The following is a 12,429-nucleotide window of genomic DNA, read 5'->3' as shown; positions in this document are numbered from 1 at the left end:
ACCCACCTCAGATGAGCGAATACTTAATGTATTCTAGTGCAGGTACGTCGTTCAAAGCCTCAATGGAAATTCTACATTTCTCCTTTCGATCTCTACCTTCTCACCCATCATCATTCGCCACCATTTGTGACAGTCGGTCAGCGAGCCATACAAACAGTCAAGATCTCACGACTAATTTTGGTCTTCCCGTTTAGATATCTCCCAAGCAAACACGTGAAACGTCTTCAAGGATGCGCGGCCGAAGACCCCAACATCAGCTAGCTACAAGACTGGCCCGACCTTACTATTCCATGCACTTACATTTTTCCAATGCAGACGGCCAAGGTCACCAAGAGTTTAGGCATTACTACTTCGATACCATCAGAGGGCCGTCATGCTCATTTCTTATGTTGGTCGAGAAGTCATGTCACGTATTGGCACCTTCTTCGTTTGCAAGAGCGCTAGTGGCGCTACGCCCTTGCTCCTGGAACAGCCCTTTTCAGCGTTCGCAACCGAGGTGTAAGTGGCTGCCTGCTTCCAACGTGAGATCAAAGACATCTGCCTCTGGAGACCACAATATCCCATAATGCGCGTGGAATCCGTACGACGAGAAGATCTCCCCGAAATTTTCGAAATCACCCATCGGGCACTGGAAAAGGATGAGTTCTTCGGTTGGCTGAATCCTGGGCGGGAAAAGTATCCGGGTGACCTCCGAAGGAACCAGATTATACGGTTGCGCTCACGCCTCGTTGGCTTAGGTCAGTATGGCTACGTGGCTGTGACCGAAGAAGGCGATCAAGATTGGAGTGGTAAACCTGAAGTCGCTGGTTTCGTGTTCCTCCATCGAAGTGCAGGCGATGAAGCAAGCAAGAAATGGCGCGCAGATACACTGTTCAAAAGTTTGTCTATTGGGTCCCTTATCAGAGCGTTCTTCTAATAGCGATTGCAGAGGTTGAAAGGAAACTCTTAGATTGGGAGATCTGGTACGATACCAAATTTTTAAACCGCGCGGAAGATCCCAAGCGCCTGGCAGAATACATTAAATTGGAACCCTGGAATTCCTTCACGGCCATCAACCCACGCTGGCATGTAGGGCTCATTTGCGTGTCACCAAAATTCCAGCGTCGCGGGGTTGGAAGCATGCTGATACAACAAGCACAGAAATTAGCCACGGACGAAGGATTGCCTGTAACATTGGAGGCAAGCATCGTGGGGAGATTCCTGTACTTGAAGAGTGAATTTAAGGTTGTAGGCGAGGTGAAGCTCTGTGAAGAATACACCGATGCCCTAATGCTTTGGGAGCCACGAGGGCTGGAGGGGACGTGGCTGGAACAATTTGAGGGCGACAAGGCGAAGATGAAGGAACGATGAGACCATGTTGCTGATGCAGGCAATTGTCTATATATTCCTTGGAGGAGGCGATAATCTGATCCCCATTGCCACTGGGTCCGCAGTTTCTCTTTCTTGGGCTCCAGCTATAGTGACGTCACGTGTTCTCGCGGCGCGCTAATATCCGCTAAAATCATGTCGCCTGTGGACCTGTGGTGCAGGCCCCACCTGTTCGCAACACTTTCACTTGACCACTTGCAGGTATTCCTTCCTCTGGTAACTTTCACTTTACTTTATCCTTTTTGATGTTGATCCTGGGATCACGGCGGTTGGACTAAACCTGCCTCAACGAGGACCCAAGAACTTGCGCGACCACCGACGCGCTTGTGCCAGCTCGAAAAGCAGTTGACTCTGTCGCGATACCTATACGATGCCTGCGAAACGATCACTTGCGCGCACACGCCAGACCAAGCTCAACTTCTCTCCTGCGTCGAATGCGTCGCCGAGACCCGCGAAGCCTACTTTTGTCGTCAGCAGTGAAAGCGATGATGAACCCTCTCCGAGCCGACCAGCAAAGCGCCGGCGGCTGGAACGACAAGCAGAGCGCGGGATGAAGCAGGGTGTCCCCGTCAATCAAAACAAGCGGGGTATATTTGGCAGCTCTGACAACGAGATTATCATCTCTTCTGGCAGTTCCTCAGAGACCAGCGAGGGCTACGGCGAGGCACAGGCAGCACCCTCCCCAAAGAAGGGCACGAAAACTTCCAGGAAAGCTAAAAAGATGGCCATTTCGGACGATGAGGCGGAGATACGCCCAAAGGACAAGAAACGGCGGACTGCTCGAATAGCCTCGAAGTCAACGGAGGGCCCGTCAGAGCAAGATACTGAAGGCGAGGCAACTGTTGTTCGACGAAAAGACCAGCCGAAGCGGGGGAAGACTTCCGAAAGCTCGGAGGAGGAGGAGATAGTGCGTCCCAAGCGGAAGGGGCGTGTGCCCGCTCCACAGCCATCGAAATCATCGGAGTCTGAAAGTGATGGAGAGGTCACCGTTGTGCCACGAAAGAATGGACGAAGACGATCGAAACCTAGCGGAGCCTCGGAAGACGGAAATACTTCACGATCTAAGAAAGCGAAACGTCGTGAGAAGCAACCTGCTCCAGCTCCAGCCGACTTATCCGGAGACGACGAAGATGAAGCGCGTACGACCCCGAAGAAACTGACGAGGAGGCGCAAGAGGGCGGCCGACGAGTCACTAGAGGATGAAGCACCTCGCACAGCACAGAAAGGTCGCCGGCCCACACAACGTGATTCTACACCAGAAGACAGCGATGCTGAAGAGTTGGACGCGGGCTCTGATGTAGAAGCCGACGAGCTGAAGGAAGAGCTCGCTTTCCTTCAATCATCCCCCCTGGGTGTGAGCAGCACGCAGAATAAAGCCAAGTCTGCTCGTGAAAAGGCGCTGGAAGCGATGAAGAAACGACGCGCAGTGCATAGTGATCCCCCATCGTCTTCAGCTGCGCGCAAAAAGCCAGTCGTTGTGGACTCCGATTCGGATCTTGAGATCATCGCTGAAGCGCCCGAGGAAGATTCGAAGGAAGAGCAGGGAAGCGATGAGTCCGAAGACGAAGAATACGGCACTACCGCACACGAAGTCCTGTACGGCGACGGCGACGACGAGGACGAAAGCTTCATTAACGACGACGATGCGCCCATCGGTGTTCCAGCAGAACATGTTCTACCACTTCAGTTCAGCAGCCTTTCGAATGCCAAACCTCGCGACTTGTTCAAATACGCTATCGACTGGATGGTGCAGAAGAAGATCAATCCGGCTTTCAATTCGGAGGATGAGATCTACGAAATGAGTTTCAGAAAACTTGACGATGAGGTCAATGGTCTAGCCGGGTCCAAGTACCATTCTTCAGTTTGGACAGCTGAATTCACTAAAGCGATCAAAGCGAGACCAGATATTGTGATCAACGACATCGATCCCCGCACTCGCGCAGTCATGGAACCCCATTGCGAAGCGTGCAATCGCAGAAGCCATCCAGCTACATTTGAGCTATTCTTTACCGGCCAACCGTATCACAAGGAGACTCTTGAGCCACTTGCCGCTAACGCTTCTGACTCTGATTCTGAATCTGGTTCGGACTCTTCCAATGCGTCATCTACTGACTCGGAAGAAGCGTTGAACGGTGAGAAGCGAACGTACGATGCACAAGGCGAGCGCATTCCCCCTGAATCGAAGTCTTTCACACTGGGGTCTACGTGCAAGGCCAACGCTCAAGTTGCTCACACTCTGTATCATTGGCGCTACCACCTAAACTCCTGGGTCATAGACTATCTTAACCGCCAAGGTCATTGTACGTCTGAGGAGCTCGTACGCCGAGACAAGTTGAGCCAGCGAAAACGGCAAAAGATCGCAAACAAAATCGTCGATGAGATGGATAGCAATGGCGAGATAAAGAAACTGTACCGCCAGTACAAGGAGCAAGTCAATTTCGCGCTCGAGGCGGAGAACGAGTACAGGAAAGGTTGGGGAAGGAGACGTTAGTATGACGCTTTCAATACCTTCACTTTTCAGCATGGTTGGCTTGCATCGTGAGGAATACTCAGCTCTCCCATCAGGGTGCAAACAAAAATTCGGGTACGAAGTGATGTCCGGCATGCGGCCTCGATATTTCTTTGCATGCTGCCGATGAAGTTTGGATATCCAAGCTTTTTAAGGGCTCTTGCAATCTCCCGAACCACCAAGTGGTTGATTGGTCTGTAATTCTTAAAATCTCTTTTTTTGAAGGGACTCAACACTCATTTGTGTACTGATCTACCTGAGCAAAGAAGCTACTGAAAGCGACGTTGCCATATTTCACATCAGTTGTATACTGTGACGACTTGTGACTATGGCGGTGTGTACACAGCAAATTTATTGTCGACCTCGGCGTCCAGACTTCTGTTGTCATGAGCAAAAGCAGTTAGTCGGATCTTGGGTAGTACTCAGCTGATGTGTTAAGGGACCGGAGTCTCTCTGGTGAGAGCTGAAAGGTCATGCATGCTCCGCTGAGGAACACCAAGAGCTTGAGGTATCCACATCTTAACCTGGTGCTTAGGCCTATACGTTGTAGTTTGCTACAATAGGCAAACACCGAGCACAGTGGATTTCAAGACCAGCTGTATGATCGTACGAGCGACAACACTCTCACTGCTTCTCACATGTGACATGGAACCGCATAACTATAAGACAATCTGTATATAAACCATGACAAACTCACCAAGGGAGAACCATCAGCTCAGTAGCAAGGATCTCAAATACTTACACAGATATCTTCCACCGCAATCCAACCTTAATCATCCATCAATCAACACCATGAAGCTCCTCCTCCTTACCCCTCTCATCGCGGTCGCACTCGCGACTCCAGCCCCAGCCGCCGCCGCCGCCGCCGCCTCCTGCGACAAAGGCCAAGTCTACTGCGGATGGTATCTCATCGACCAGCTCGGTACTTTCCCCTCCCTTCCTTCTCCATTTCTCCACGCATTGAACAACTGACTAAAAGGATAGGCTGGGACTCTGCTAAGCTCCGCGCCAATCTGTGCAGCACGCTCGGGAAGTGCGATTTCAATAATGGGGATGCGTGGAACTCCCTTTGGTTGTGCACGGGCTCCGGGAGCGCGGTGCCGAGTGCGGTTTGCGGAGGGGAGGGGAGCTGCAAGGGGCCGGCTGCCCATTGTGCCTAGGGAGCTCTAGGATCTAAGGGTGGGGAGGGATGAGGGTACGTGATTGAGCAGTGGGGTGTTGTTGAGAGTGGTGGGAGTGCGGTAAGGTTGCGACGGGTTCTTGGAGTGTCTGTCTTTACCGCTAGATGATGCTATGCAATCATGAAATGGAAGTATCTGGGAAGCATTAAATCACATTGACGATCAGAGATGGGGTGTCGGTGATCTCAGAAACGCGAGATGTCAACAGTCTAGAATAACATACTTTGAGAGCTCCTCGGTCCGTGTCAAAACGACGACCCAACGAAGACCGAAAACTCAAAACATATGTTCATCTCACAAAAACTGCCCGAAACTGTAGTCCGGACAGGGAGCTCGGCATGACCGCCAATTCGCACCCTTCTTGCACGATTTCTTCCACCAGTCATGCGAATGTGTTTGCAACCACCATGGTTCGACTTGGATTTAAGTGTTACTAAAGTCTACGTCGGCATCTATGTTCTGAACGCGTGTTCTATGACACCGAAGCCCATGAGCACGATCCAATCGTAAAGGCTGCCTCCACCCCACTCGATATGTCGGTGGAAGTCGGTTGCAGAGTAAGCCCAGATCTTGCAGATGCCATCATTCAAGACATAGTCTCGTTCGCTTTTGTTCTCTTCGTAGAATCCCTTCACAGTCTCACACATGAACTAGTTCTATGTTTGCGTGGAGTTGCGTTTGTTCTATCGATGTGTTGTCCCGCTGCTGGAGTGGGACGACCGCTAACTTTGGCTCGAACTGGTTCAGGGCGATGAGTTTGCCCGATCCTTCTCTCTGGCATGGCCAATGCGGTTGGGAAACACGTAGCGCTGAACTTGAGCGTTAGTGGGATTGTCATAGCTTGGCGTGTCAACATAGGATGGGATATCAGCGGACCCAAAGCCTGGCGTATCACAAGTCTTCTCATACCGGGAGGAGGACCGGTATTCGCGCACGAGCTGATAGCGCAAGACTACAAACCTCTCTACCACCTAACACGTACTTTGTATATGCGCCAATTGACCAGTTGGTATTATGAAGTCGTTATGGAATAAAACGCTAACGATAGATGATGGCCCACCAGCCGCGACATTTGACAAGCTGCATATCCAAGTAAACCCTCGGGAATGGATCGCAGCCGATTGGGGAAACTGTATCCCAGAAATTTCATCTACACCTACAGGGTTACCGCGAGTGTGTTGAGAAGTCGTTGATTGAACTGCCTTTTGCCTCCCTTAAGGCTCGCACTTCCGGCTTGAAAACATCTCACAAAGCCCTTGGTCAATCCGTGTGCGGCTGCCTTTGTTCTGAAACAAGCACAGCTTCCACCAACCACTTAATCAGACATAGCCATGAGCATGGCAATCATCACGGCCATGTAATTTTTCCTACCATTGCTACGGGCCTATTTGCAGCGAAGATAACGCACAGCTTGCGCGGGGGCATTAGAATCACCACTCTTAGACCTGTTGCTTACCAGCCCACATCCCCCCTGGCCGCAAAACCCGCTCCCGTCCCTCCCTCCACAACCTAACAATTCGCCGTCTCTACCCACTATCAGCCAAGCCTTCATCCTATCTCGCTCCCTCCATCTAGTTATAACGTTTCTGTCAGGAATACTTACCACACTTTGCAAACGCATCCCCTTGGCACTGACTAACCGGTACCGTCTCACTTGGCGCAGGATCCTTACACTTATCAATTCCCTCCGTCTGCGCGCAGCTCACCCATCCAGCCACGTTCTTGCAGCTGTCAATATTACTCGGGTAGCAGCTGAACGCGCCGGGCGCGCTGGAGGAGCACTCCCAGCGCTTGGCAAGAGGGGTGGCTGTGGTGGATGTTGATGTTGCGAGGAAGAGAAGGGATGTGAGAAAGGTGGGAAGGTGCATGTTGGGTGTCAAAAGGGCTGGATGGAGGTGGATTGAGGACAAACAGTGGACTGAATGTTTCGGAAGATGAGTATGGCTGGCGTTCGACCTTCAATTGGTGGCGAGGATTATATACTCTTCTTTATTTTCTCCGGTGGAGTCCTAGAATTGTCGACGTCACCGTACTGCTTGCCACAGTCTCGTCCAGGTACCAGCGTGGTGACAGAATATTTACCCGTAAAGTGCAACTTGAGTGCATACAGGAACCCAAGACGGCCCCTGCACCCCCGCATTTGTCTCTGCATCTTGGAAACACTATGCGGGGGATCGACAAGGTGATTTGACGCCATCCAGGAATTGTAGAGTTCAATGGGCACGTTTTGAAGTGATAGTCGAGCGGGACTTATCGAGCTTCATACCGTGTTGCCTGGCCAAGATCGAGTGATACCCAAATTGCCATTATTACCAACCTACATACTGAGATACCAATCCGTCTCGTTGCTCGCTAGCCTACCATATCGCATGCCTCCCTCCACTCGACCCCCGTTCAAAGAGACCTGCATAAATCTCTCTGCAGAACGGTTGAAATCCGCAACAGCAATGCCGTTGTGCCGGAAAGCCGAATGTAGTCGAGGCACGTACCAACGGTCAAACGTTATCGAGCCTTTGCTTCTATGTACGAACCGAAACTCCATTTGCCTCGGACGGCAAGCGACCTAACTCCAAAGGTATGCAAGGGGTATCGATGCTCAAAGTGATCCAAACAAGAAATGACCCACGTTCCGTGGTTCCACTGCATACTGTGCTGATTTTACGACTGCCGGCCACTAGGCTAGCTTTGGGGGAAGGCGAAAAAGGAAGAAAAGGTTATGTCGAAGACAGACACTGTAGGCCGGTTAGGGGGGACGAGAGTCGAGGAGGAAGCCTATCAAGTCTGCCGCCCTACTGAGGACCACCCGATTTTTTTTGCCATGCCCAAATGAATCGAACATGCGGGTGTCCTTTCTACAAGGTCATAGATTGACCACTCTCGTGTCATCCTGGAGGAATTGACGACGATAGTTGGCGATCTCCATGGCGATGCCATTCGGGTCTTTCGTGTTCTTCTGCCGTAAGTCCTTCAGTACGCCTCGCAGACCATCATTCCAACGCTGCCTCTCTTCAGGCGTCTTTCCAGGATTCGCAGTTCCAAGCTGAACCAAGAGCTTCTCACCTAAATGTCGTGTTCATGTCAGTCTGCGTACAGTGGGTACTGAATACACACGAAATTGAGGTCGCTGCTGGACACGCACCGCTGATATTCATGTCCCGGAAATGCTGGAACGGGCAATCTGCGTCAGTGCAATCATGACCTGACGCCTCGTGTTCACAGAGCGGCTTCTCTTGATCAATCTGGTGACTAAACGTCGTGGATAAGAACCCGCTAGAGACGTCCTGTGCAAAGCGTGGGTGGTAACGATAGGACTTGAAAAGTCTGAGGGGACTTTCATATGGCACGAATGATCGTAGGTTAGTAATATCTTCCTCTACAGCCTTCTCGTTGTTAGCCGAGAATATAACGGGACGTTGTGCTTACTAAGTCCTTTGTCACTGAAGGTCCTGCTAGCTCTTGCGATACCGGTGCTACTGCTGAGACCTCGGTTTGTAATTCTGGTGCTAGATCGTCAGCTACAGTCACAGACGAACCCGGATTCTTGCTACTAGGTGCGAAAGCCGGGCCATTAGGCTCCTCTTCGGACGACTCTGATGAGGTGTCGGAGTCGGAATCGGAGTCGGATGAAGTGGACATGTCCATTTCTTCCTCTTCAATGTCAACTTGCTGAGCAATTGAATTGAGCTCAGCGGTTGAAGCACTAGGCGCAAGGTCCACCATTGGCTGGTCAACATCTGGCGGCTCGTATGGGTCTTCGTCCTCGTTTGCAGGTGTAGGTGGTCCAAACGACGAAACTTGAGCGTTCACCAAGCTGGCATTCTGCTTCATAGTATGAGCTTTTGAGACCAACGCTTGTGCCAATGGCTCCTGGGCCTCTTCAGGTTCATAGTCTTCTTCATCGGACTCTGACATGGCCATTTCACCCTCTTCTGAAGGAGATCTAGCCAGCGCTAGGGGCCCAGTCGTGATTTCATTCTCGTCGGCATTTAGATCAATGTCGGCGGGTTCGGGAGAATAGAAGTCTTCTTCGTCGTCAACCGGCGTCGCTGGTTTGCTTGGGCCGTTGGAGGTCGTACCATATACGGAGGATATTGCGGGATGTTTCGCTAACGTGACCTGCTCCGATTGGATGGTAGATGCCAGCGCAGTGCGAGGCATTGGAGTCCGCTGGCTGGTCGTAACGCGAGTGTCCGTAACAGTCGATGGCGAGGAGGCTAAAGGGAAGGACGCGTTAAGACCAGGAATGCCTGTTTGAGGGACAGACATAGACATCTCGGGCGACTGCGAGAGATATTGAGTGGCAACTCTAGAGCTCAGCCCCGTCTCTAACGATATCGGCGCAGTAACTGCAGCTGGTGGCTGCGTCACAGGTGATATGGAAGGCAGATGGGTGGCGGCCGTCAGCGTTTCGAGAGTCGCACCCTGCTCACGTTCAATTTCATCCTTCTTCGCCTGGAGCTCCGCGTGCGGCATGCCTTCCGTGTCGATACCAAGACTCTCCAATTCTGCTTGAAGTCGTTCTTTGTCAAGTCGCATCTTTTTGTCATTGGCAGTGAGCATCTCGAGTTCCTTCGTGATCTGCGCCAACCTGGCAGCATTTTGAGCAATATCGACATCCAAAGCGGACTTTTCTGCTTCAATGTCCGCTTTCCGCCGCCGCTTCGGTTCCCTGGGTGCTTCCTGGTCACTGCTAGGTTTTGGTAGTAACGAAGGCTGATGTGGCAATGACTTCGGGGAGTCCTGCACGCTTGCTAGTCGCTTTTGCTCCGCTTGTCTCTTCTGCTCTTCAATTTTCTTTTGCAAACGCTCTTTGAGAGCAGCCTGTTTCCTCGCTTTTTCATCCATCTCTTGACTACGCGTGGCACCGGATGGCGTTTGAGGCCCTGGGGTGCTCATCCCAGAAGCGGACGGGTTTGCGGACGCAGGTCGAGACGGAAATCCATACGGCATTGGTAAAGTCCGAGCACCTTGCGAACCAGTCTGGACGGGAGTCGTCTGGGTCAGGGTCGTAGTCGCATCCTGGCTGCCATCCACCTCCGTCGCTTGATTAGTCATATCAGCATGAAGCGTAGTGCCATCTGTTGCGGGAAAGGATAGTTTTCGTTTGGCAAAACCAGGAGTAACTGGAGGCTGACTGGGTTGAACAACCTGAGAAGGGTTCATGAACAGACCTGGAATATTCCCGAATGGTGAGGGAGGAATAGCTTGGGTTGCATAGCTAGTAGGGGTGGGCGGCAATGATTTGGCAGCTTTAGGAAGAGGACTGGCGGAAGCACCAGTGGTGGAGCCAGTGACTGAAGGCTTGGACGGTGCAGCGCCCGCGGGAGAAGACGAGTTCTTCTTCAAAGCCTCGATACGTTTTCGTATAAGTTCAGTTGTCTTGGCCTTCTTCTCTGCTTCTGTGAGTTGGCCGTTCTCAGTAGTCCCTTTCGAAGCAGCCGCAGTCGGTGGCGGGGTGTTCTGGGGGGGAGTAAGCTTCGCCCCTCCCTGCTGTCTGGCCTTTTTCGCCGCTTGCAATTGCGCGAGGTACTCTTTACGGTTGGCCGGCGATGGGACAGACTTAGTTGGCGGAACGCTCGTGTTGACTGCAGTGACTGGCTTGGAGCCTACGGTTGGTGGTGATGGACGAGCCGGAGCGCTGTCTCCGTTGCTCAAGCTGCTCGGCGCATTGCCGTTAACCTTGGGAGCAGACGGCACAGGCTCGGGTTCCGAGGGCAAATTCAAGCTTCGATACAGTTCTCGTAGACAGCTCGCATCTAGAGCCTCAGCAGCCAGCGCGTGGTATCCTATGTTGTTATTATGCAGCAGCTTGATAAATGCCTTTGCATCGCTTTGCTGCTGCGTGATGGTATCTGCAGTACTTTTGGCTGGTCTTGTTGTGTGTTGCAAGGCGCTGGCGCTCGTATGTCCTGCAGAGGGCTGGTCCGGGTTGTAGACGTCCTGCTTATTCGAAGAGCGAGTTGACGGCAAAGGGACCGACCTTGGGGGCTCTGTATAGGTGCGGCCATTGACGGCTGGAGAACGGGACCCTTCGCTGACTTCTCCCTCTTCCTTGTCGCTTTCCGTAACATCGGTGATGCGGTCGTTCTGGACAGCTTGCGGAACGTGATCGGCATTTGTAGGCGCGGGAACGAGGTGCGGTGGCAGCGCGGGGAAAGGATGTGCGGGTGTGGCACCTAGAAAGGGTGGCTGAGACGGCGCGTTCGAGGCAAGTCGGAGGCCAGGAATCGGCGGTGGGTTCTGCATCATGATGAAGGGAAGCTGCTGCATATCCACCTGCATCTGGTTCCACTGGGCAAGCTGTTCCGGTGTGGGGAAGTGGGCTGGCCATGCTACGCCGCGTTAGCAGTAGTTACAACGAACGCGTCGATCTGGGCAGAGACAAGTGAGAGGCTCGGCTGTATGCGTGGCTTGTGGCTCACAGGGTTGGGATGGTTGGTGATCTTACCAGAGGCGAACTGTGGCTGTTGGGCGTTCTGGTTATGCGCCTGAAAGTTTAACCCAGGTATGTTCGCAGCGTTCCAGGCCGGCGGTGGCACAAAAGTCGCGGGCGGCGGCTGGTACGCGTCGGAAGGAGCGTCCTGGGCATCCGGCTGCGCCTGCGACTGCTGTTGAGGAGGAGGGAATGGAGGAAAGGGCAGGCCGAATGGCGGCTGCCAGTTGGTCGCCATCTTGGGGAAGTCGCGAGGTGCGCGCTCGTGTGGACTTCTTTACATGCAGCGCATAACTAGCCTATAATTCAGTGGGCGCGTTCGTAGGTAAAGGGCAGGGACTAGGCGGCGGGCGGGCGAAGGTGGTGTGGAATGCGGCGGTTGGGCTGGTGATAGATGCGCTCGAATGAGAAAGCTCGAGGATCGCCATGCACGCCGCGCACAAAGCCAAGTCACGTGCGCAGATAGCGTCAGTGACGCGCCCGCCCCAGATCCCGTCGTTAGGGGAAGGCTCGAGCGCGGCTAAACATGTAAACAACACAACCTCGAACGCATCCCGCCGTCACCCAGCAGCTGGAGCCGCCACTTTTCTTCGACGTCTGGTCGCTGCATCCTTGTACATATTTGTAATTCGGGCTTCGAAGACGCGTGCGTCTTTCTTATTGTTATCCATCTTGCTCCGCATGATGCGCCTTGCGGATGCGTGAAGGTAACATTGTCGCACCTGCCCCGACACCCACATACACGACAGAACCATGAGCGCACCTGCGCCCAATGGGCCACGATGGCGAAACAGCCCTTTCGCAAGGAATTCACAGTCGCCCGTAGCGGCACCCGCACCGCTTAATACTCGTCCGAAGTCTGCTCTCGTTTCGTCGCCGCTGGCGGATCAACCGACCGCCATGGTCCACGCCCGGAACCAGTCTCTCACCCAGCTGAG

The 12,429-nt window shown here is 52.9% G+C and overlaps 5 protein-coding genes across 5 annotated transcripts; 3 read left to right on the top strand and 2 right to left on the bottom strand.

Annotated features, from left to right (window-relative positions):
• Positions 1 to 565: 565 nt before the first annotated feature.
• On the top strand, positions 566 to 1,350 carry CC84DRAFT_1098246 (uncharacterized protein; the record flags this gene model as incomplete). The annotated part of the gene is made up of 2 exons (XM_018174758.1): positions 566 to 878; positions 929 to 1,350. 2 exons carry the CDS (start codon positions 566 to 568, stop codon positions 1,348 to 1,350), a joined length of 735 nt encoding a protein of 244 aa, XP_018033320.1.
• On the top strand, positions 1,267 to 3,983 carry CC84DRAFT_938387 (uncharacterized protein). Its single transcript, XM_018187921.1, has one exon. It carries the CDS (start codon positions 1,739 to 1,741, stop codon positions 3,857 to 3,859), a length of 2,121 nt encoding a protein of 706 aa, XP_018033319.1. The 5' UTR covers positions 1,267 to 1,738; the 3' UTR covers positions 3,860 to 3,983.
• Positions 3,984 to 4,669: 686 nt separating this feature from the next.
• Positions 4,670 to 5,037, top strand: CC84DRAFT_1219880 (uncharacterized protein; the record flags this gene model as incomplete). The annotated part of the gene is made up of 2 exons (XM_018183120.1): positions 4,670 to 4,799; positions 4,862 to 5,037. 2 exons carry the CDS (start codon positions 4,670 to 4,672, stop codon positions 5,035 to 5,037), a joined length of 306 nt encoding a protein of 101 aa, XP_018033318.1.
• A 357-nt stretch (positions 5,038 to 5,394) lies between these two features.
• CC84DRAFT_1207747 (uncharacterized protein) lies at positions 5,395 to 6,979 on the bottom strand. The gene is made up of 5 exons (XM_018182120.1): positions 6,662 to 6,979; positions 6,430 to 6,503; positions 6,041 to 6,188; positions 5,968 to 5,996; positions 5,395 to 5,708 (listed from the first exon to the last, which is right to left on the bottom strand). The coding sequence occupies exons 1-5, from the start codon at positions 6,924 to 6,926 to the stop codon at positions 5,511 to 5,513; spliced, it is 714 nt and encodes a 237-aa protein (XP_018033317.1). The 5' UTR covers positions 6,927 to 6,979; the 3' UTR covers positions 5,395 to 5,510.
• Positions 6,980 to 7,918: 939 nt separating this feature from the next.
• CC84DRAFT_1219879 (uncharacterized protein) lies at positions 7,919 to 11,729 on the bottom strand (the record flags this gene model as incomplete). The annotated part of the gene is made up of 4 exons (XM_018183119.1): positions 7,919 to 8,118; positions 8,198 to 8,438; positions 8,482 to 11,390; positions 11,507 to 11,729. 4 exons carry the CDS (start codon positions 11,727 to 11,729, stop codon positions 7,919 to 7,921), a joined length of 3,573 nt encoding a protein of 1,190 aa, XP_018033316.1.
• Positions 11,730 to 12,429: the final 700 nt, after the last annotated feature.

Source organism: Paraphaeosphaeria sporulosa (assembly GCF_001642045.1).
Source record: "Paraphaeosphaeria sporulosa strain AP3s5-JAC2a unplaced genomic scaffold CC84scaffold_8, whole genome shotgun sequence".
NCBI classification, from domain to species: Eukaryota; Fungi; Ascomycota; class Dothideomycetes; order Pleosporales; family Didymosphaeriaceae; genus Paraphaeosphaeria; species Paraphaeosphaeria sporulosa.
The sequence above is the reverse complement of the archived record's forward strand: the minus strand, read 5'-3'. Positions and strand labels throughout refer to the sequence as shown.

Excerpts from the sequence above, each read along its gene's own strand:
- CC84DRAFT_1207747 (XM_018182120.1), bottom strand. The coding sequence starts at position 6,926 with ATGCACCTTCCCACCTTTCTCACATCCCTTCTCTTCCTCGCAACATCA. Across the intron at positions 6,189-6,429 it reads CAAATAGGCCCGTAGCAATG|TTTCCCCAATCGGCTGCGAT; the intron begins GTAGGAAAAATT and ends TCTGGGATACAG. Across the intron at positions 5,709-5,967 it reads GAATACCGGTCCTCCTCCCG|TTCATGTGTGAGACTGTGAA; the intron begins GTATGAGAAGAC and ends ACATAGAACTAG.
- CC84DRAFT_938387 (XM_018187921.1), top strand. The coding sequence starts at position 1,739 with ATGCCTGCGAAACGATCACTTGCGCGCACACGCCAGACCAAGCTCAAC.